At 41.5% G+C, this 22,400-nt stretch overlaps 1 protein-coding gene across 2 annotated transcripts; it reads right to left on the bottom strand.

The window, feature by feature from the left end:
* Positions 1–73: 73 nt before the first annotated feature.
* RB195_018471 (uncharacterized protein) lies at positions 74–20,039 on the bottom strand (the record flags this gene model as incomplete). Of its 2 annotated transcripts, XM_064185934.1 has the most annotated exons (17): positions 74–85; positions 261–359; positions 600–691; positions 804–885; positions 1,502–1,582; positions 1,640–1,753; positions 1,965–2,106; positions 2,176–2,407; positions 2,470–2,589; positions 2,658–2,757; positions 2,815–2,991; positions 3,124–3,291; positions 3,348–3,526; positions 3,595–3,772; positions 14,372–14,476; positions 15,492–15,624; positions 19,978–20,039. In XM_064185934.1, 17 exons carry the CDS (start codon positions 20,037–20,039, stop codon positions 74–76), a joined length of 2,076 nt encoding a protein of 691 aa, XP_064041814.1. The 2 variants fall into 2 exon arrangements, with proteins under 2 accessions (XP_064041814.1, XP_064041815.1); XM_064185933.1 differs by lacking the exons at positions 74–85; positions 261–359 and having other exon boundaries at positions 501–691.
* Between the last annotated feature and the right edge of the window lie 2,361 nt (positions 20,040–22,400).

Here is a 22,400-nt window from a genome sequence, read left to right as displayed (position 1 = left end):
TGTAACGAATGTGGACGAAAAAAACGAGGATGGTGATTGCATCTATGGTATTACAAACAGGTAGCTGCCAATACTACACAGTAAACTAGAATACAAAGAAAACTTGACGATACATGAATGAGACCCATCAAACATGCAAGTGACAAGAAAGTAGGTTGACGCAAGCATATTTAGCTGCCGTCATAAAGCTTTATGATTATATAGTGAAATCTGGAGCAAAGTTAAAAAAAACGCAGACGATATGTCTCACACAAAAATACCTGAGCAAGAGGCAAATCGCGACGCAGAGGCGGTGGAGAAGTGCGGAGCATGTTGAGAGAGGACGGTTGTGAGCAGTAAACATAAAAGATCACGTTCAGCTGCACAAGTCATCTATATATATATATATATATATATATATATATATATATATATATATATATATATATATATATATATATATATATATATATTGAAGCTTTCATTGAAAAACAATAATATAAACATTAAAATCAAGAAGTCTACAGAATGGAGCACTTCTGATGCTTCTCAGACACACTTGAAGGTTTGCACTGGGGCACCACACACATTCTATCCGAAAGAGAGTTGGGAAAACGGACTACAGTGTCGACAACGAATTTAGGGCTTTTTGAGATTTGGCCGTCGTCCTCACAAGAGTCCAAATCGAGGTCATTATTATTAAGGCGGTTACCTGGACAAAAAAAAACATTTATGAAAGAAAGAGAGTTTAAGAAAAAATAAATTATGAAATGTGGTAGTAATTGTAACAATTATGTTGAAGGCTGTAGTACTTAAAAGTCAACCTGTATTTGGTGAGTAATCTGTGGGATGGATACATTGAGATAACTGGTTCCTCGTCGTGAATGTCATCGTTTCACTTTTTTCCTAAAATCAGCGGTAAAAAAAAAACTTATATTATCCACGTAAGCTCTACAAATCATAGCTGGAAAAAGGAACACGAAAACTTCAAATGAATGGCTTGTTCAGAGTGTTTGAGATATGAAAATGAATAATGCTCTGTCAGGATTGATCATTGTAGAGAAGGGTGCAGAAAGTGATGGTCCCCCAAGTGGTTAGCAACAAAGTGAAAGCTCCTTGGGATTCTTTGGTAGCAGAAAAATGAGTATACTTTCTAAAAAAAAAGTCTCTGGCGCATCAATCTATGTACTTGGGATGCGCCAGTGCGTTTTACTGCAATTCGTAATCGTTAATCAAGGTTTTGGAATCCGTGTTGAATACACAATGATTTGCAGGGGCCATGATCAAGACAGTGTTTTTATCCTCTCAGACAAGTCTGGTATCAATTTATCGACCCAAGAGGAGTGAAAAGCTTGGTTGGCGCTAGGACGATTTTGAACCATCAACCGTGCGCCCACAGCGGATCTCTTACCGTTTGCGCTACACCTGCTCATCCTTTCTGAAAAAAAAGTCGGGCTAGGAAAATGTCTTCTGTTCCGTTTTTTCAACTATGACCAGAATGCAATTTTTAATACTATCACACCTCTGAATAACCGTCGATTACATCACAACATTTATCGGTCTGAAACGCGTGTGGCGCAGAAACGTTTGTTTGCATGAAACCCTTTAAGCACATGAAATAAGTTCTAAGGTATATCACAATAAGTGCTTAAGAAACTACCGGTGAATTCGGATGAGACCAAAGCGAATGTAGATCGAGGCTCGACCGCGCACTGCACTCAGGAATAAGTGTATGACGTCGAGAAGGGAATCTTTTCATCTGCTTGAGAAATTTCTGGAAAGGAAGCAAAATTATGCAAGTATATATCATACTTTCGACTTTTTTTTCACCCCTTTGTTTTGCTTGAGCTGACCTTTAGGTTCTCCAGAATTTTTTTTCCTAAATGTTTCCGTTATTCCGAATTAACGAACTTCCTTGCTCACACTCTAATGTTTACCGTACTTATAATATGTACGTATGTCGACAATCGGCAATTGAAACTTACCAGATCAAAATCACGATAGATCAAAGGCACTCCTCCAGGGGTGAATTCCCTTCGTTCTTCTATCAAGTCCATCGAGGAACAAAATGAACGCAAATCTGGGGGTAGTGATGAGCATCTTCTGGGTAGGCACGCATGATGCACACTGCAGAACCAAGCGAACAAATTGAAACGTTTCGCGAATAGGATATAAATTGTAATACTTGTGATATACCTTTGCAAGAAACGAGCATGTTCTTCCGCGAGATAATTGGTAGTAGAGGCACCACGCTCGGGCTTTAATTCATTCCGCCTACGACTAATTCTTCTTGGAAGGATTTTTCTTTCTTTTCGAAATCGTTCATGGTCCAAAAAGGGGTTCGTATGATCGGGTGTGGGTTCGTCCCGGGCTGCCGCACGAGCAAGTTTTTCCATAGCAAGCAATGATGTTTCTTCAACGAGTTCTCCTGAACATCTCCTCTAGCCCTCTTATAATGTTATAGAAAACAAAACAAGTTTTAAAAAATGCCTTCAATAATTGGACGAACAGCTCTAGACTGATTACTAGACAACTTTCTTGCTGCCAGGACAGCTCGCTTCTTTAGGGCAGCATCAGAACGAGATCGAGCCAATTTCGTCTCCCCGCGTACTTGCAATATGGATTTGAAACAGTTAAACAAACAATGACAATGAATATGCATAAAAGTTGAAACTTACCTAGCGCCAATGACGGTGATGATGAAGAAGGCGTTGTAGCGTAAATTTTCTGCAGCAATGCGACAATCATCTCGAATGATGGCCGCTCTAAGGGATCCATCTAGATCAGAGTGTTCTCACTGTGTAGGTAATTAAGAAAGCGAGTTTAAGAACTTACAACGCATGAATGGAAAGCCAGCTTTAAAAAAGCTATAGGGGTATCCAGAGGACAGCAAGGAGTGAACCTCACATAATCGAGCCCAAAGTTACTTGTTCTATGGAGACCACTATCGGGATCAGCTTCAATCCTTGCGATCAACTGACATAGAATCACTCCAAATGAAAACACATCAGACTGAAAGACTATCTTGATGTGATAGAAAAAACTGCTGAAAGCGCAACAATGAAGCTGTGGAAGTTGTTACATAAAAAGATGCGTTGTAGCTAATCTAAAAACAGAAAGAACATGCAAAAGAGCGTTATTTACCTTTTCGTCGTAGTACTCTTCGTTGAGGCATTCGGGGCTCATGAAGTAAGTTGTGCCAACTTGAGGCAGCTTTTCGCCGCGTTTTGGGAATCGACACGACAGTCCGAAATCAGCAACAACAGCTCGCCCCCATGCAGGAGTCATAGGTGACAATTGAAGAAGAACGTTCTGAACAGTTTGCAGAACGCATGCTGCTGGAAGATTGGATAATTTTTGAAATGTACCATGCTAGTGAGGTCACGGTGAATTATTTTCTGTGAGTGAAGATATCGCATAGCTAAGGAGATATCGAGAGAATATCGTACTCTCTGACACCAAGGAAAAGGAGCTACCCGATCGAGAATGAGTTTCGATAAGCTTCCACCTTCACAGTAGTCAACAAGGAGGTGCATGTCCCAACATCCTGAAAATACTAATGTTAATGGTATACCTATGTTAATTGTATGTCTTAGAAAGATTTAAAACGCTCACCATCGTCTGTAATCTGGATGCAAACCCCGCGAAGGGCGAGGATGTTCTCATGAGAGAGGCGATGAAGCATTGCCGCTTCTCGAGCGGCATCAACATGTATAGCTCTGCGATTTCCTGCTGACCCAGTACCTTTGGCTATCTTTAGAACCATTTCCTCACCAGACGTTCGCAGTCGAACCTGAATTACAAGCAATGTTGAGCGAAATATAGTTTAAGTGAGAAACGACAAAAAAAGTAGCAGAGTTAACAAGTCCAGATGCAAATCTATAAACTAGATCTGAAACTTGAAAGCGAGTCCAATTTACATATATTAGGGTGTTCGGAAAGTATCTGCCGAAAATTTTGCAGTAGCTCAGATTTTTTTGAGATGTTCTGGAAGTTCCCCGTTTTGAATATATTATAAAAGGACATTACCGCTTGTATACACATAACATATCTGGCTCCCTCTTCCTTACCTCTTTTATAATGGCCGAACATTCCACCCATATTCGACACATACTCCTTTACGAGTTCGAATCTGGCCAACCCGCTGCTGAAGCCCATCGAAACTTAAGTCAAGTATTCGGCACTGAGGCGCCTTCTGAGCGATCTGTGCGCGCCTGGTTCCAGCGCTTCAAAGTCGGAGACAAGAAACTCGAAGATGAGCCTCGCTTTGGTCGACCGACTGCAATATCATTCGACGAACTGAAGAATCTGGCGGAGCAGCATCCATATGAAGGTGTGCGGTATTTTGCTGCCAGTCTTGGCTGTTCGCTGTCCACCGTGAGCAATAGAATACGATCTCTCTTAATAGTGAAAAAGCCCGATCAGTGGTTCGCACATGCATTGAGCGACGGCAACCGCCAAAGACGCCTGGACATCTGGACCATTGTCACTGGAGATGAAAAATGGGTCCGCTAGGTCAACCTCAACCACAAACGTGCGTGGTGCGCTAGCGATGAAATGCCGGATCCTTTCGTGAAAGGTGAAATCCATGAGAAGAAGGTCATGCTGAGCGTCTAGTGCGGAGTTCATGGAATCTACCGATTCGAACTGCTGCCGGACAACACGAAAGTTACTGCCGAGGTCTACTGCGCTCAACTGCAAAGACTGGCCGACAAGATCCGCAAGGAGCACCCGAAGCTCGACAACGTTCGCCTGCTGCACGATAACGCGCACCCCTCACATCGCGAAGAAGACTTCCCAGAAAACTCTGGAGCTCGGGTGTGAAGTTCTACCGCACCCACCGTACAGTCCGGACCTGGCCCCGAGTGACTACCACCTCTTCCGATCGCTTCAGCATCACCTGGAAGAGAAGTGCTACGAAGATCGTGACCACCTCGGAAATGACCTTCGACCTTTCTTGGCCTCCAAGTCGCCGGAGTTCTACGCCAAAGGAATCCGTGATCTTGGGAGACGTTGGCAGAAGGTTGTCGATGTTGATGGAGATTATTTCGTCGAATAATAAAATGTTGTTAAAAAGTTGTGTTTTGAAGTTCTGCCGTATTTGGGCAGATACTTTCCGAACACCCTAATAGTACAGTGTGGTGCAAAATCTTAGGTCCACCCATGATGTTCCTAATACCAACCTAGAAACGGATTACCAAAGCAAGGCTATACCACCACAGTATTTCTCACCTATGAAAACCTTTATAAAACTACTCTTGTCAGGATACCTGATCAGCGCAGAATGCTTTTATCGAGAAATAGGGCCGATGCTTTAGGTACCTTTAGGTTCACTTCATAAAAACCGTGATTTATTACAAAAATAAGGTAAAAAAAAAACAAGAAGTTCTACACTGTTACATCGCTTTTGTTGTAAACAACATCAAAAATTCTATTCGGCATAATACTGATAAAATTATCAATAAAGGCTTGCTCTACATTGCCCATGCATCAAATATGGCGACCTTCAGCTCAAAAGAAGAAACAGAGGAGTAGGGAGTTCTGTTCCTATACATCTTGCGTACAAGAAAACCCCACAAGTTCACCATCGGATTAAGATCTGGGGAATAACTTGGCCACTCCAGAAATCTGAAATTTTTCTTTTGCATTAAAGGCATCACTCCACGAATCTGAGATGGTACTGGTTTCAGGTAGAGTATTCGTATACGGCATAGTAGATTATGGAGAGGGGGTGATTTCGTCCATTTTTTCCTAATTACCGTAAAAAACGCCCCAGAAGATGCGGCGCGTGCAAAAGGCTGGCGCGCTCCAACAGAACTCGTTGTAGAAAGTAGCGCGCCGGAACGCTCGAAGCTGTATCTTTCGGGCCGTTTTCTACGGCAATTAGGAAGAAGGGTCGGAATCACTATTCTCTCCATAATCTACGATCCTGTATACAAATACTCCACCTGAAATCCGTACCACCTCAGATTCGTGGGATGATGCCTTTGAGCCAATCCGTAATCGACTCTAGGGACGCATTATCTCGTTGAAAAACTAGCTTACGCTTACGGAATTTTGTGAAATACGGCAGCACTTGATCTTCAAGCACTTTCTACTAAGTTTCTACTGTTCATCTTACTCGAGACGAACTCCAACGCAACAGGTCCGTATCCGAAAAACGAGGTCTAGGCTATGAGACTTCCACCACCGAAGTTTCCTTTCCTCAGATCTCCCCAGCAGTGTCTGCAGCCGTCGGGCCCATTGAGGTTCCGCTTTTTATGGTCAGAGAACACCACCTAACAGTCAGATATGGATTTCTGTTTGCATGCCAATTAGCTGCAAGAGTATCTCGCCTTTTTCCAATTCGTGCTCTTGTGTGCGCGAGCGAGCTTAATCCTGACAGCCCTATGGCGGATAGAATGTACGTTTCATAACTTGATTAACGATGTGAGGACAGCGCTTCAAGCTACGTAGTACTATCCATTTCGACACAGGCAGATCAAGACGACGTCGAAAGAATGTCCGCGGACGCGCTGCTGTTGGAAGCCACCCGGACCAGACGACTCATCTTTTCTTGATAACTTTCTTGGATCTCCGGTAATGATTTTTCCTTGTAGGCTTCCATGTTCTTCAGATAGTGGTTGATGCAGTTGTAAGATGAGATGATGAGATAGCCCTAGATGAGCCGCGATCTTCCTGTTTGAAAGACTGTAAATGGTATCGACCTGAGCTTGTTCGCAAGCAGAAAGCCTGGTGGACTTAACCATTGAACTTACTCTTTACGCATTTTACGCTTTACGCTGCATTATTGACCTATTTATACTTAACTTTGGGAAAACCATGGTCGTGGGAAAATCTCAGGTGGGTGGTGGTGTAAAAATTCGTTGCATTCTGCTCTCACATGTTAGTGAGAGTTAAATAAACTTTTACGTACACTGTACATGAATGCTTACTTCCAAAATTGCAAAACAGTATAAGTGATTAGTCCTTCGATTATAGAGACAGGTTGAAAGTTTTCTTTTAAATTCTATTAGCTAAACTATCGTTAACTAAACATTTTTCAGTAATTAACTAAGTCCGCACAACCGCAGTTTTTTTTTTAAAGAAAAGTGAATGAGTGCACAGAAGTGTTCGACTAATCAGGAAGCTTCCTATTCAACCATTATATAACACTTCCAGAACAGCACCTGGATCGGGACTACTGTGGATGCACAAGAGAAACAGGAAAATGTGGAAAAAGTGCAACAGATTGAAATATTTATTCCTGCATTTCAATCTAAGCCTTATATATTTCCTACACATTACTTTTTCTGACGATTTTATTCCAGGTTTTGCTGATGTTACCTATTTAAAAGCATTATGTTTTTGGTTCCAAAGAAATGAATTCCAAAAGAAATGAGGTTCCAAAGAAATATGACAGTGTTAGAGAACTCACTTTAAACATGGCAAGAAAAGAAGCATCGATTGCCAAATTTTTTTAAACGTTTGATCTTAGCATTACTTGAACAGAAAGGTCTAGAACTGATCGCATCCATAAGACCAACTATGGATAAATGAGGAAGCGAACGATATGTTTAGTGTTGGAGAATGGTCACCATTCTTCCATTAGAACGCTTTCTTCTTTTTTTTTTTAAACGCTCTGCAGAGAGTTCCTTCGTATTTGGGTTCTGATAGTCTGAAGTCCGGCTTTAGCCGAACATTCAGACTGGTATATGATAACGGGTTTATTCTGTCACATGTGTGTGTGTCTGTGTGTGTGTGTGTGTGTGTGTGTGTCACGAAAATACCCCATAATGATGCATAATTCTGCACCGGTGACGTGCCGAACCATAGCCGTGCAACTGATACGCGAGCACTCTACCACTGCACCAATGCCCAGATTTATGTGTTCATGCATGTTGGCCTAGATAAAAGAAGTTTGTTTATGTCACATGTCACGTGTCACAAACTATCATGCTATATAATAACGTGCTTATTCTGCTATGTGTGTGCGTCTGTGTATGTGTGTGTGTGTCTCGGTAGAGATATTCCAAAAAGAGTGGTAGACGGATACCATGGTGTCAGTTTGGTACGCTGGAGCCCAAACACGGTAAAATTGGGTGAGACGGGTTCTGCGGCATTGAATTCGTGCCCCCGAGCCAGATAGCTGTAAAATGGAGTGAGACGGGTCCCATGGGGTCGGAGTGATGCGCCAGTGCCAGGAAGTTATAGAGTGGGGAGAAACAGGTTGCACTGCGTCACATAGGTGCGCGGGATCCCCAACGCGGTGGAATGGGCTTCCTTGGTTCCTTCGCATATCTATTTCCCAGCATGTCTCTGATGCTGCTAACATCCTTTCTTCAAAAAGAAGAAACAAACGTGCGAACGGCTGCTTAAATACAATACATAGTAGCCAACAGCTTACACGATCTGACGTAGAACGTTATTTTTATCACTACGATAGTAATATTCACGTCATTTCATGTTAGCACATCACTCTTTGCTAACAGTTGAGAACGGAGGAAACTCGTACTTCGAATAATGTTTCCAAATTGTGGAAGTTTGAGAGAAACATAGATGTAAAATCAAGTTTAATTGTTCTCCAAATATAGAACTGACGCGTTTAGGGAAAACCCATAAAATCTTTCATCTATGCTTAAATTTTCGGGTAAAAAAAAATGAAGAAAGCATTGATAGAAAAATTCTAATTCTACAGAAAAAAATGTCGTTACTGTTATTTCTTATCGATCGGTGAAGGCGAGCGAAGCGAATACCAAAAAAAGCCTGAAGTCCGGCTTTAGTCGGACGTTGAGGCTGGTAAACAAAAAACAGAACATGTGTGCAGCCTCATCTTTTGTAATTATATTGAAAACCAGTCTGAAGTCCGGCTAAAGCCGGACTTCAGACTTCCTGTGATTTTAGCTTTGCTCCCCTTCAGTGATCAATGGAAGTTCATAGTAGTGACATTTTCTGTAAAATCAGAATTCTCTTCTTCTTTCTTTTTTTACTATAAATGAAGGCAAAAGATTTCATAGTCTTGTTTCTAACGCGTCAGCTCTACATTTTGAGAATATTCGAACTTTAGCTTCAAACACTCTTTCAGTTCCTGTATAATATAGACACAATTCTAAAGAATTACTGGAAGAATGGGTGTTTTCATTATTTTCCCCAACAGCTATCAAAGAATGATGTTTTAACATAAAATGACGTAAACAGCATCATTGTACTGATAAAGATAAGTTCCACATCAAATCATGTAAGCTGTTGGGTACTATTTAAGCAGCCGTTTGTGTGGGTGCTTCCTTTTTTGAAGAACTTTTTTCAAAAACCTTCTTCAAAAGAAGACTTTTTGAAGAAGGCATAGCACAAAGTTGAGGCAAACGTGCAAAGTAATAGATACGTGGAGGATTCATAGAGGTGCAATGTAACACGTGCAGTGGCCATGAATATGGAACGGTTGCAACGTCTAATTTACCTTTCGCGACATCTGCACAAAGTTATTGCGCGCCGATCCGACGCCGTGGCACCCACCACCCTATTTCAACGCTATCTGGTGTTGGTGAACCAATTCGACGCCATTGGACCCGTCGCACCCGCTTCTATAGGTATCTGACGCCGGCTTACCGATCTGACGCCGGTGGACCCGGCGCACCAATCTGACGCCGGTGGACCCGTCGCAGCCGCTTCTATAGGTGTCTGACGCCTGTTGACCCGTCGCACCCGCTTCCATAGGTATCATCTGACGCCGGGTGGACCCGTCGCACCCCCTTTTTCAAATTTCGTGACACACAGGCAAACACATACACACACACGGACTAAGCTCGTTATTGTATACCAGTCTGAATGTCCGGCTAAAGCCGGACTTCAGACTTTTTTTGTGGTGTTCTTTGCGCTCGCCTTCACTGATCAATTAATTAAAATTAATCAAAAATTAATGGTAGTGATATTTAGTAGTGATATTGATATTTCGAAATTTGGGTTTTCCTCCTGCTCCCTTGCAACAATAATCAAAGAATGATGTTCTGGCATAAAATGACGGGAGAAACATCATTGTACTGATAAAGATAATATTCCTGGTCAAATCATATAAACTGTTGTCTACTATTTAAGCAGCCTTTTTCATTCGTGTTTCCACTTTCTGAGGAAGGCATTATACCAACCTGAGGCAAATGTGGAAGAAAAAAGACGAGCAGAGGAGACACCTCTGTGTCTCCTCTGCTCGTCTTTTTTCTTCCACATTTGTCTCAGGTTGGTATAATGCCTCAGAAAAGCAACGCGCGCAGTGGCCACGGCTATGAAACATCCCATTTACCTTTTGCGACATACACACGAAGTTATTGCGCACCATTTCGATGCGGCGAGGCCCGTCGCACCCCCTCCTATAGCTATCTGGCGCCGGCGCACAAATCCGGCGCTGGGGGACCCGTCGCACCCCACATTACAGCTATCTGGTGCCGGCGCACTAATCCGACACCGGTGGACCCGTCGCAACCCATTTTGCAGCTACCAGACCCCGGCGCACCAATCCGACGCCGGGTGGACCCGTCGTACCCCCTTTTTCGAATTTCGTGACACACAGGCACACACACACACATACACACACACGGACTAAGCTCGTTATTATATGCCAGTCTGAATGTCCGGCTAAGGCCGGACTTCAGATGTCATAAAAACTCTTGAATGCGACAGTTCCCCCTATAGCATGCATGTCAGGGTTTAGATTGGAGGAAGACATAGACTAATAAATCCTTTGTTCTTGCCATTGTGTTAATATTCTCGGTATTGTTCTCCTGCTCTTCCATCACTTCCAGACACTACCACCGCAAACGGAGCGAATGAGAACTCGCGTTAAACGCGTAACCCCACGAATCTGAGGTGGTATGAATTTCAGGTGGAGTATTTCTATATTGGATCGTAGATTATGGAGAGAAGGATGATTCCGTCCATTTCTTCCTAATTGCCGTAAAAAAACGTCCCGGAAGATGTGGCTTCTAGCGCTCCGGTGCGCTATTTTCTACAACGAGTTCGATTGGAGCGCACCACCCTCGTGCACGCACCGAACCGTTTTACCGGCAATTAGGAGGAAATGAACGGAATCACTCCCCCCAACGTCCTTCCCTCTTCATAATCTACTATCCCGTATAAGAATACTGTACCTGAAATCCGTACCACCCAGATTCGTGGAGTGATGCCTTTAAGCGGAGCGACTCTGACGTGCTTTCCTCCCTTGAGTGTTCTCGTTCGATTAATAATGTTATGGTCATTCAAGTGCTGTTTCGTACAGCTCATAAGTTTATAGTGGAGTCAAAACGACTTGGAACTCGATGCCATTGGACAAACGGTACAGCGATCCGCTTTTTGATCGCCCACAGATTGCTTGGCAATTTGCCAGGTACCGGGACCGATATGGGGTGTTTTTTCTGACGTGTTTCTTCTTTCTTCTTCTTTCTCCCCCATTCATCCTTTGTTTCTTTCCTGGTATGTTGGCTAGGTTTTCCGCATTTACTTTTGCTGTTGAGCTTTTGTTGTTTTGTTGTCTTTTGCTGCTTTGTTGTATTTGTACTGAATTTGAACCAAGTTCCAGCGGCAAAACATAAACAAGAGCTTTATAATAACTCAACATGAATTGAGATACTTCTTTCCATTTCTTTCTACAAGATTTGTACAAGAAAAGGAGATACGGCAAACCTAACAGAAACACACGGAAAAAAAACTAAAAGATGAAAAAGAAACAAATAAAGTCCAAAAAGCAAACCAGGCCAGGAATAACCACATATCGACCCGCCGGGGGCTATTGGCAAAGTACAAAAAACAGCGAGCCACCTGGAGCGGTCAAAAACCGCGTTGCTCCAGCTCCACCAGCCTTTGTGCAACCCCAGAGATCTTCGGGTCGTTCTGACCCGACTATAACTCCACACAGGAATCCACGATATTTTGAGGTCGTGATAAGCAGAGCAATGTGTGTGCTTACAAAACTTAGCAATTATATCAAAGAAGAAGTCTATAAACTAAATTAACATAACAAAGTAAAATATATTGAAAGAAGTTCGAAAAGTTTGGAGTTCTAACAAAAAAAAAAAAAAAAAAAAACTTCATCGTGTACTTGTTTCCTAAACTTACTACTTGTTGGCTAGGCTTTTGACTCCTTTACGACTGCAAGAATGAATGTCAAAAAGACTATGTGCTTGTCAGAATCTTACTCGTTCTCTTAAACCAACTACTTTCCCTTCATCTGTGAATTTGTGGCCATGATTATAAAGAAATTCTAAGCGATTCAATGAAATTCAGTAAACAACTCAGGAAAATAAAATCGAATCTACTTAAACAGTTCTCTGTCATTCACACAGCTTAGTTTCAGGTGAAAATGAAATGAATCAGCGACTGCATAGTACATGTCAGCGAGATAACTTTTAGGCAGAAAAATGTGCAATTTCCCCTTTTTTCTTTCTTCCTCAATTTTCTCAAATTCTAGGATTTGTTGAGGGAGGGAGATATGTTGCACGTTATCTCCGTGATACTTATGAACGCCATCATGGTCAATAGCACCTACTGGAGACACTAATTTCTGGAATGTTTCTGGATTTTCACCATCAAGCTTCCTACCTCACCATTACTAAACTTTGCACATGTTTCAGCTGTGTCATGTTTTCTAAAAATGTTCCATAACTCCAAGAGACAAAATCCCAAAAGCTTTTTTCCAGTGCTTGGGTTTGATAACTTAACAATTATATGTTTTCGTAGAATTTTATGGGCGATCATTTAATAAGATTGGTCTATTTTTGCATTCTAAAAATCACGCAAGAAATTCCCCACTGGTTTCGGAAAAGATTCACGAGTGAAGAAAACGCAGAATTTCAATCACTGAACTAAATCTGAACTGCAATTCCAAATGACATCTTTACGTCCGGAAACACCGATAACGGGTTCACATGGTGTAGAACAAAAAATAGAACAAAGATAGCCAAAGCAAAGGTGCCCTGTAGTTGAAAAGTATGAGAGCCGTAGATGGAAAGCATAGCAGCTGCCCACTTCAAGTCCAAATTCCATTACGAGAAAGATCTATTTGTGGGACTCCTTCAAATCCCCTAAAAAACATAGTTCAATGACTTGTAATGAGCGTTGTTTCACTTTATTTCGACGATAAAATTAATATAGTTAGGACTAACCGATTCAGATGAAATATGCACCTTTTTTCGACATATTTTTTCTTCCATTTTAAAGACAATTTCGTAATTTCGATTGAAGAAGCCTTCGTACTTACCGGCAAAAAACTTGACCATCTCATTTTCACAAGCCTCTCTTCAGGCCAACTTTGTACCATCAAAAAATCTTTGCAAGTCCTTGAAAAGGTGATAATCGAATGGGGCCAGGCCTGGTCGGTAGAACCACCCATCCGAGCTTTCGGAGCTTCTGACGCGTCATTAAAGATGTCTGCAGCCTGCCGCTATCTTAATGGAACAAAACACCTTTCCTACTAGTCTATTCTGGGTGCTTCTGGTCGATCGCGTGTTTCAATCTGGTCAGTCGTTGACAGTAGAGGTCCGCACTGTTTCCCTCGATGGGAGGAGCTCTAAGTGGATGACTCCACACCCAACACACAGCAAAATCTTCTTGGGCGTTAAACAGGGCTTGGTGGTCACCTTGAAATCGCCGTATACAGAATGAAGGATAAAGTGTCCGGCGTTTATCAATCCGCTTAGGATGCGCCAGGAACTCTTCACTTCAGAATCGTTTGAGGTTCATGAACGTGTAACTGGCCTATACAATGACTTGAGGGAGTTACCCGATATGTCAACTCAGTGTTTTTATCTCCCAGACAAGTGTGGTACTAATTTATCGACCCGGAGGGATGAAGGGCTTGGTGAGCACCAGCGTGGATTCGAACCTCAGATCGATCGTGCGGATACTGGAACCTCTTAACGACTGCGCTACACCCGCCCCAAATCGCTGTCTAGTATGTATACCAGATGTGATGCTTGCTTCGTCAGATATGATTTCACTGAAGACATCTAGCGACAACGCTCACAACTTTTTCACCTAACATATTGATTTGACGCATGTAATAGTTCCCAGGGGTCATGCAGAAGATGAAGCACCAGCTTTAAAGGACAGAGCATGGAAACGAAATCAAACAAGGAGAGCTTATCTGCAATTACATAATAACAGATAAGCAAAGCTATAGTCACCAGTGTTATCACCGTTTTCCGAGGCCTTATATCTTATGAATGATTTGAAGAAAAAAAATGGAAAATAGAATAGGGAGTTGAACATGCCGGTCAGTCACGATCTATCCAAAAACGATCAACGCGCCAATCTGCTGAATGATCTCTGCTATGTTTCCGACGCAGGTATCTCGCTCACGACGGATAAAAATCACATGATAAACGTAATACACAGTATCTAGTAACAAGGACAAAAATAGATCTATTACCTTAGAAACTTTGCTGAAGAATCCTTCTCCGAGCATTTCCAGCACATCAAAGTCATCCACTGCGTAGAATTTTCCAAATATCGTTGCAAACGGATGAGGAGACAACTGGACAGAGAACGTCATCACATATGTTGTAGATTACCAATATTAGTAATAATTCATTTCTTTTATTCCTTAATAAACATTAAGTAACGTCATTAATGAATCAAGATTCAGAATGAAATCTAGCAGTACTCTTTACAAACAGGTAATTATTGCTTCACAATTAAATTATATAGCGCAACATTACGATTAGGTGGTACAAAGTGATTGGTGCACTTTCATTTTCTTCCCGGCAGTAGTAGTTTTTGGTTAAAAGATCTGAAAGCGGATCACTAACATGACGCAGTAGTAAAACTGAATTTTAATATTGAACTCGAAGTAATAGTTTGAAGGTAAGAAGTTGACTCCAAATTTTTATGCGCAAAATCTGTATAAAAAGGTATGTAGTATGATATACAGTTATTAGCTGCGTGTGAACCTAAGCTATAGTCTTAAGCTAAACTAGAGTAAAAACGATCGCCAAACTGATGCAGTTGCCAACACAGATGCGGTAGTCAGCACCCGGTGCTCCGACCCCCTGCACTTTGGAACGGTTGGCGAAAGGATCCCCTTCATTTTTGGAAGGGATCCTCATCACTTGAGCTGTGTCCCATGAGCTAGACCCCTTCACATGAGGAGGGTCTGGCTCCTCCCTCTCGCACCTACGGTTGGCAAGCTGTTGCGCTAAAAGCGGCAAGGTGAAACTAGGCAAGGTTTCTTCTGGACTCTTGAGATGAGTAAAGTAGGTGTATTGAGACCGGACCCGCGAAACACCTTTACTCATCTCAAGACTGTAGGGACGTAGAAAAGTGCCGCTTATGCAGCTAAATTAAGCTTCAGATCGTACTGACCCATCTACACCAGCTCTCAAACATTCGAGCCAGCTAGACGGCTCAAAATCACAATTAGCGAAATTCGGAATGAAAACAAGGATAACGCACTGAACATTATCTAGCAGATATTCTCTGCTCGATAAAAAGATCTAGTTAAAAATTAAGCACCGAAATTAAAAAGATGTAGCGACGGCTTAGTGAGATACCTTAGAGTGAGATGTATGTGAACAGCTATCACCCGATCCCTCTGAGCTTCCAACAGAGTCCATATGCCGCAGAGAGCTTGCAGAAGAGGATGCCATTTTGGAACACATGCCGTCGAGAACTTTGACCGAACATCTAAAACTATATAATAGGTACTCCATACAAAGAAAAGAAAGTTCAATTCAATTATAAGCATGAAGGGCTTGTCATGATTTCTTCATTTGAATATTTCGCAGTTTGAAAGTTTGGTGCTAAGGTAATTGGATGGGACCACTCTGTCGCGATAGGATCGAACTGTGCGCACCGGCGCAAAAACGTCCATAGAGCTGAAAAACTGTTCTTAAAGGCATCACCCCACGAATCTGAGGTGGTACGGATTTCAGGTGGAGTATTCGTAAACGGCATAGTAGATTATGGAGAGGGGGTAATTCGATCTATTTCTTCCTTGTTGCCGTAAGAAACGGCCCGGAAGATGCAGCGCTTGCACAAGGCTGGCGCGCTCCAATCGAGCTCCCTGTAGAAAATAAGGAACGCCATAACGTTCGAAGTCGTATCTTCAGGACCGTTTTTTACGGCAATTAGGAAGAAATACATGGAATCACCCTTCTCTCCATAATCTGCGATCCCGCAAGCGAATACTCCACCTGAATTCCGTTCCATCTCAGATTCGTGGGGTGATGCCTTTAAGTGACAAATGGGTTTCCCATTTGAAAAGCAGAAAAGCATTTGAGAAGATGAGAGTTCATCAATCAATAGGTCCCTAAAACCTAAGCGTTACTCTTAGACGATACTTGGCATGTTGTCTAAAACTGCTAAGAGAAAAAAGGAATATATAACTGGAAATGTTAATGCTTTAACTTTACCAAACCTTCCAAACAGGCTTACCTGAACTGAATAGCTAAATCATATCATTTATTATTTCAAAATGAAAAAACGACACACACACATTTTTGTGCCCGCGCGCACAGTTCGATCCTAGCGCGACAGACTAGGCCCACCCAACTGTCGTCAGAGAAGTTAGGGAAAAATAAAGTGAAGAAGTAAGAGAAGTAAAAACCGAAATATTTTGCGATTCTGGGAATTGACGTATGGGGATTAACTGCAAAGCTGCAGAAACTGAGCAAGAAAAAAGAAACTGTGGGAAGCTCGTGTTATAACATTCAGAAATCCAAGATAAAGTGATCGAACGCAAACGTTTTAGCGGTTAAGTCATGACTGTACACAAAAATGACTACTTACTACATTCATTTACAGCATATAATTTTCTTACTTGGCAGTGCTTGAGGAAGTATTTGAACTTACACCCGGCTGCAGGAGGCTCCGCTCCTTGGAGCAATGCTAACGCCCCGCGATTCAAAATTGTATAGTGAGTAGCTGCTTCTTCCGTTGTATCGGAGGATTAGACTTACAAAAAGCTAAAAGAGTGCTTTAAGATGCTTCACGAACTCTTACCATCATAAAAACGAAGACAATATCACAATAAATCCTAATACAAGAATGAAAGGAAGTATGATCTCCGAATTTCAAACTTGGTAAGGGATGAAACTGTACTTTGGGCTTTTTGATCTTTGTCTTACAGCTGAGAGCGATTGCCTCAGGTAACTGCATGGTTGACATCTTTTCCTCTTCCTCTCTCCTGTATTCTTCTCGTTTTTCCATTTGCTCTTGACATTGCTGTCCTTATCTAATTTGCATTTTTATTGCCTTTCATCTTCTGCATCTTCTTTGTTCTACGTGCCTTGCTTCTCCGTTCCACTTTTATTGTTTTTCTGTCTTGTTGTTTTGTCTTATTCCCTTGTCTTGCTTGTGATGATTATTTTGTCATGTTTCTCTGTCTTTCTAAGTTGTATTTTTGTACCTTTTATATTTTTTATGTCTATTTTATTCTTTTTGTCTCATCAGAAAGGGATTTGGTTCAGACTTGTTTTTTTTGTTTATGCGACATGTTTAATCCCTTGTAGCGTACGTTTACTTCATTCATGTTTGTTTCATTTTCGTGTGTCTCCCTGCTCTTACATCTATTCTAATTTTTGTTTCTGCTTTTCACTCTATCTTCTCCACCTCACTCTCTTTTTTCACTGTCTTTACTTCCCAGCATGTAATTGTATTGCTTTCCTTGCTCCTAGTTAGAGTATGCATGCTGCATGACAATCGGCACTTGATTCATATTAATATATGACAAGAATATTGAAGCTAAAGAAACACAATTCGCACAGAAAAAAAATAGTGGGGATTTCTCAAATGAGAGTAAAGACTCTTTTCCAATATCTCTTCCTAATTAAAGAAAGTACTTTTTCTAGAAAAAAAAAACGTCCTAGATTATACTGGCCAAACATTACCACGAGATAACGAAAAAAGTAGGAAAGGAAGACAGTTCGGTCTATTACAAAACCTAGGTAACGTTCTCAGGCTTTACGTGAAAAGTTTCAACTTGTAAATGTTTCCAAAAGATTTTGTTTCTGGTGTCTTTGGACTCGCTTCCAAGATTTTGTTCGGAAGAGTAGTCCTCTGCTGCTATTCAAGCAATTTTAGAGACAGAAAGGGAAATCAAACTCTCTTCATATTAAAAGTCAAGCCTAGCGCTTTTCATAGGAATTAAAGGCATCACCCCACGAATCTGAGGTGGTACGGATTTCAGGTGGAGTATTCGTATACGGGATCCTAGATCATGGAGAGTTGGGTGAATCCATCCATTTCTTGCTAATTGCCGTAAAAAACGGTCCAGAAGATGCGGCGCCGCACAGGGCTGGCGCGCTCCAATCGAACTCCTTGTAGAAAATATCGCGCCGGAACGCTCGAAACCGTATCTTCCGGGCAGTTTTTTATTTCAATTAGGAAGAAATGGACAGAATCACCCACCTCTCCATAATCTACGATCCAGTATACGAATACTCCAAATGAAATCCGTACCACTTCAGCTTCGTGGGGTGATGCCTTTAAACGTGCGAAATTTGCCGACACCAATTAATACTTTTCTGAACAATGAATCCTAAATTCTGATTTAATTTCCGTGAGCGAAAATATAACTACTCATTTGTGCTTCCGAATTTCACCAGTTGAAGACCTCAACCCTCTGCTCAGAAAAACTCTGAATCACATCAAAGCTACTGAGGCACTTCGGCGGTGATGCTATTACACGGTGGGAAAAACGACAGAAAACTGAAGAACATAACGTCATGTCTTCTTCTGTTACTAAAGCTGAAACAGTGGCGAGGTTAAAAGCGGGTATCCAGCTACTGTGTCAATACTTGATACCGTGCGATAAAAGACAAAGTTTTTGGCATTAATCAAACTGCTTGGGATGCGCCCCCACGTTCACTTCAATTCAGAATTGTTTGAGGCTTATGAACGTGTAACTGGCCTATACAATGACTTCCGGTGGCTAGCTGATGTGTCAAGTCAGAGTTTTTATCCTCCCAGACAAGTCTGGTACCGGTTTATCGGCCCTGGGGGTTGAAAGGCTTGGTGAGCACTAGGGCGGATTCGAAACTCCGATCGATTGTGAAGGAAACGGAACTTCTAACCGCTACACTGCACCCGCCCTTAAACTTTATACTGTAGGAATGAAGTGAAAATGGCAGAGAACCTAATTATGTTGAAAGAACTCCGGATGTAGAAAACAAATAGAGTGAAAAAAAGGAATCAAAACAGGGATGTAAAAAACGAGAAAAGGAATGAAAATGCGAATTAAATAACTGATAATAACAAATAAGAAAAGCAATGTCAAGAGCAAATGGAAAAACAAGAAGAATACTAGAGAGAGGAAGAGGAAAAGATGTTAACCATGCAGTTACCTGTGGCAGTCGCTCTCAGCTGTAAGACAAAGATCAAAAAGCCCAAAGTACAGTTTCATCCCTTACCAAGTTTGAAATTCGGAGATCATACTTCCTTTCATTCTTGTATTAAGGTTTATTGTGATATTGTCTTCGTTTGTTTATGGTAGAGTTCGTGAAGCATCTTAAAGCACTCTTTTAGCTTTTTGTAAGTCTAATCCTCCGATACAACGGAAGAAGCAGTTACTCACTATACAATTTTGAATCGCGGGGCGTTAGCATTGCTCCAAGGAGCTGAGCCTCCTGCAGCCGGGTGTAAGTTTAAATACTTCCTCAAGCAATGTCAAATAAGAAAATTATATGCTCTTAATGTGTGAATGTAGTAAGTAGTCATTTTTGTGAACAGTCATGATTTTATCGCTAGAAACTTTCCGCTCCATCACTTTATTTTGGATTTCTGAATGTTATGACACGGGCAGTCGGGTCAAAACGACGTGAGGTTTGGTGCAGTCGAGTAACCGGGAGTGCTCGAAGAGGAGCAGAGAAGCTAGCGGTTGCGATCGAGATGGGAAATCCTTAATCATCTTGCAGTCCGAATGGAGCTAGCTATGGTCTCGTCTTGACAGCAACAACTGGCTCAACGGCACAGCTTCGAGCGCGACCGTTTACGCAATTGCATCACAATTCAGTTCTTTCTCACCTATCTATAACCAACCTGGCTCCATCGACTCGCGATGCAGTTAAATCATTGATTACCATGATATTGGAAACCATCATCTTACAAGCGAGGGAAACGATAAGAGAAATGAGAAACAGAATAGCGGCGTTGACAACTCCAAGTAATGATTATACACGACGCCAATGGGCAAATCTTCATCCCATATTTGTTTCCAAACCTGCAAAATTTTGTGATGACAACAACAATTCCGAAAAGTAGATGGTAGATCGAACGTATAATATACGTAATAACTCCTCGAACAAGGTAAACTAGAGATAATTAGTAGACTCTGCAGAAAAGAAAACTAGACACGTGAAAAAGCGCTATGTCTGCATATTGAAGGATTGTACGATGTAACACGCTTGCAGCATTATGTAGCGACAAATTAAATAATGTGCCTTGTAAAAGGTTATACATTATCATCAAATATCTAGCTCCTCACTGCTCATTCTTCTGCGTATTCGAAATCATAACTTCACATGTGTTTTGCTAACAATGCTAGCAGGAGCAGCTAGCAGGAATTCCCTCCTTCGCTAAGAGTTAAACAGTTCGCATAAAGAATCAAGCTTAATAATTTCAGAAACGTAAAAAACGCAAACCGACTCATTCATTAAGAACGCAACGGAACGAGGTGTTAGCTGTGATCTTGTGTAAACCCCACTGTATAACACCAGTATACGATATATAGGTATAGTAGTCTGAACGTCCGGTTAAAGCCGGACTTCAGACTTTCTGTGGTGTTCGCTCCCTTCGCCATCACTGATTAATGAAAATAAATTAATAATAGTGACATTTTCTGTAAAATTAGAATTGTGATTTTCTAACAACGTTTTCTTCTTTTTTTTTAAAGAAAATTTAGACTAAAGATTCATAGTTTTCTTTGTAAACGTGTCAGTTCTACATTTGTAGAACATACAAACTTCACCTTTAAGCACTCCTTCGATACCAATGTAATATAGACACGACTTGGAATCATTACTCAAAGTATAGGATTCCCTCTCGTTTCCCCAAACAGTTATCACAGAATGGTGTTTCACATAAAAACACATGTACATGTACAACACATGTACTGATAAAGATAGCGTTCCACATCAAATTATGTAAACAATTGGCTAGTATATAAGCAGCAGTTAGCATTCATGTATCCGCTTTCTGAAGAAAGGAGGGGTCGTAGAGGTGAAAAGCAATGCGGAAAGTGGATACAACTACGAAACGTTTGCGTCGTCCCATTTACCTTTTGCGACATGCACACGAAGTTACTGTGCGATACTTTTACACCACGACATTTCGACGCCGGTGGACCCGTCGCACCCCACATTATAGCTATCTGGCGCCAAGACGCCAATCAGACGGCGGACCCGCCGCGCCCCCTTTTCGAATTTCGTGACTGACACACACGTGACAGAATATTGCCCGTTATTATATATCATGATATATATATATATATATATATATATATATATGTATGTATATATACATATATATATATATATATATATACACATATATACATGTATATATGTATATACGCATATATATGTATATATATATACATATATATATATATATATATATATATATATATATATATATATATACCAGTCTGAATGTCCGGCTAAAGCCGGACTTCAGACTTTCGGTGATTTTAGCTTCGCTCCCCTTCACTGATCAATGAAAGTTAATAGTAGTGGTGTTTTCTGTAAAATTAGATTTGTGTTTTTTTAACAACGCTTTACTTCTCTTCTTTATATTATAAATTAAGGCGAAAGGTTACGGAGTTTTCCTTCCAAACACGTCAATTCTACATTTGGAGAATATTCGATCATCAGCTACAAACACTCCTTCGATGCCACAATAATATATATACAATTTGAAAGCATTACTCGAAGTATGGGTGTTCCTCCTGTTTTCGCCCAATAGTTATCACAGAATGATGTTTTAACATAAAATAACGTGAAAGACATCATCCTACTGATAAAGACAACGTTCCACGTTAAATCACATAAACATTTTGCTACTATTTAAGCAGCCAGTTTCTGAGAACGGCATGCTACAAACTTGAGGCGAAAGAAGAAGGAAATAGGCACACGGGAGTAGCCATAAAGGTGAAGAGCAAAGCGCCAAGTGGTTACGGCTATGAAACGGCTGCAACGATCTATCTTTTGCGTCATTCACACGAAGTTATTGCGCACTATTTCGACGCCGGTGGACCTGTCGCACCCCTTTCAACAGGTATCTGGCGCCGGTGGACCCGTCGCGCCCCTTCTACAGTTATGTGGCGCCGGTGGACCCGCCGCACCCCTTCTATGGGTATCCGGCGCCGGTGGACCCGTCGCACCCCATATTATGGCTATCTGGCGCGGTGGACCCGTCGCACCCCCTTCCATAGGTATCTGGCGCCGGTGGAGCCGTCGCACCCC

The sequence above is a fragment of the Necator americanus genome, chromosome II, assembly GCF_031761385.1.
Source record: "Necator americanus strain Aroian chromosome II, whole genome shotgun sequence".
Classification (NCBI taxonomy): domain Eukaryota; kingdom Metazoa; phylum Nematoda; class Chromadorea; order Rhabditida; family Ancylostomatidae; genus Necator; species Necator americanus.
Note: the sequence above shows the minus strand (reverse complement) of the source record. Positions and strands in the feature narration are given on the sequence as shown.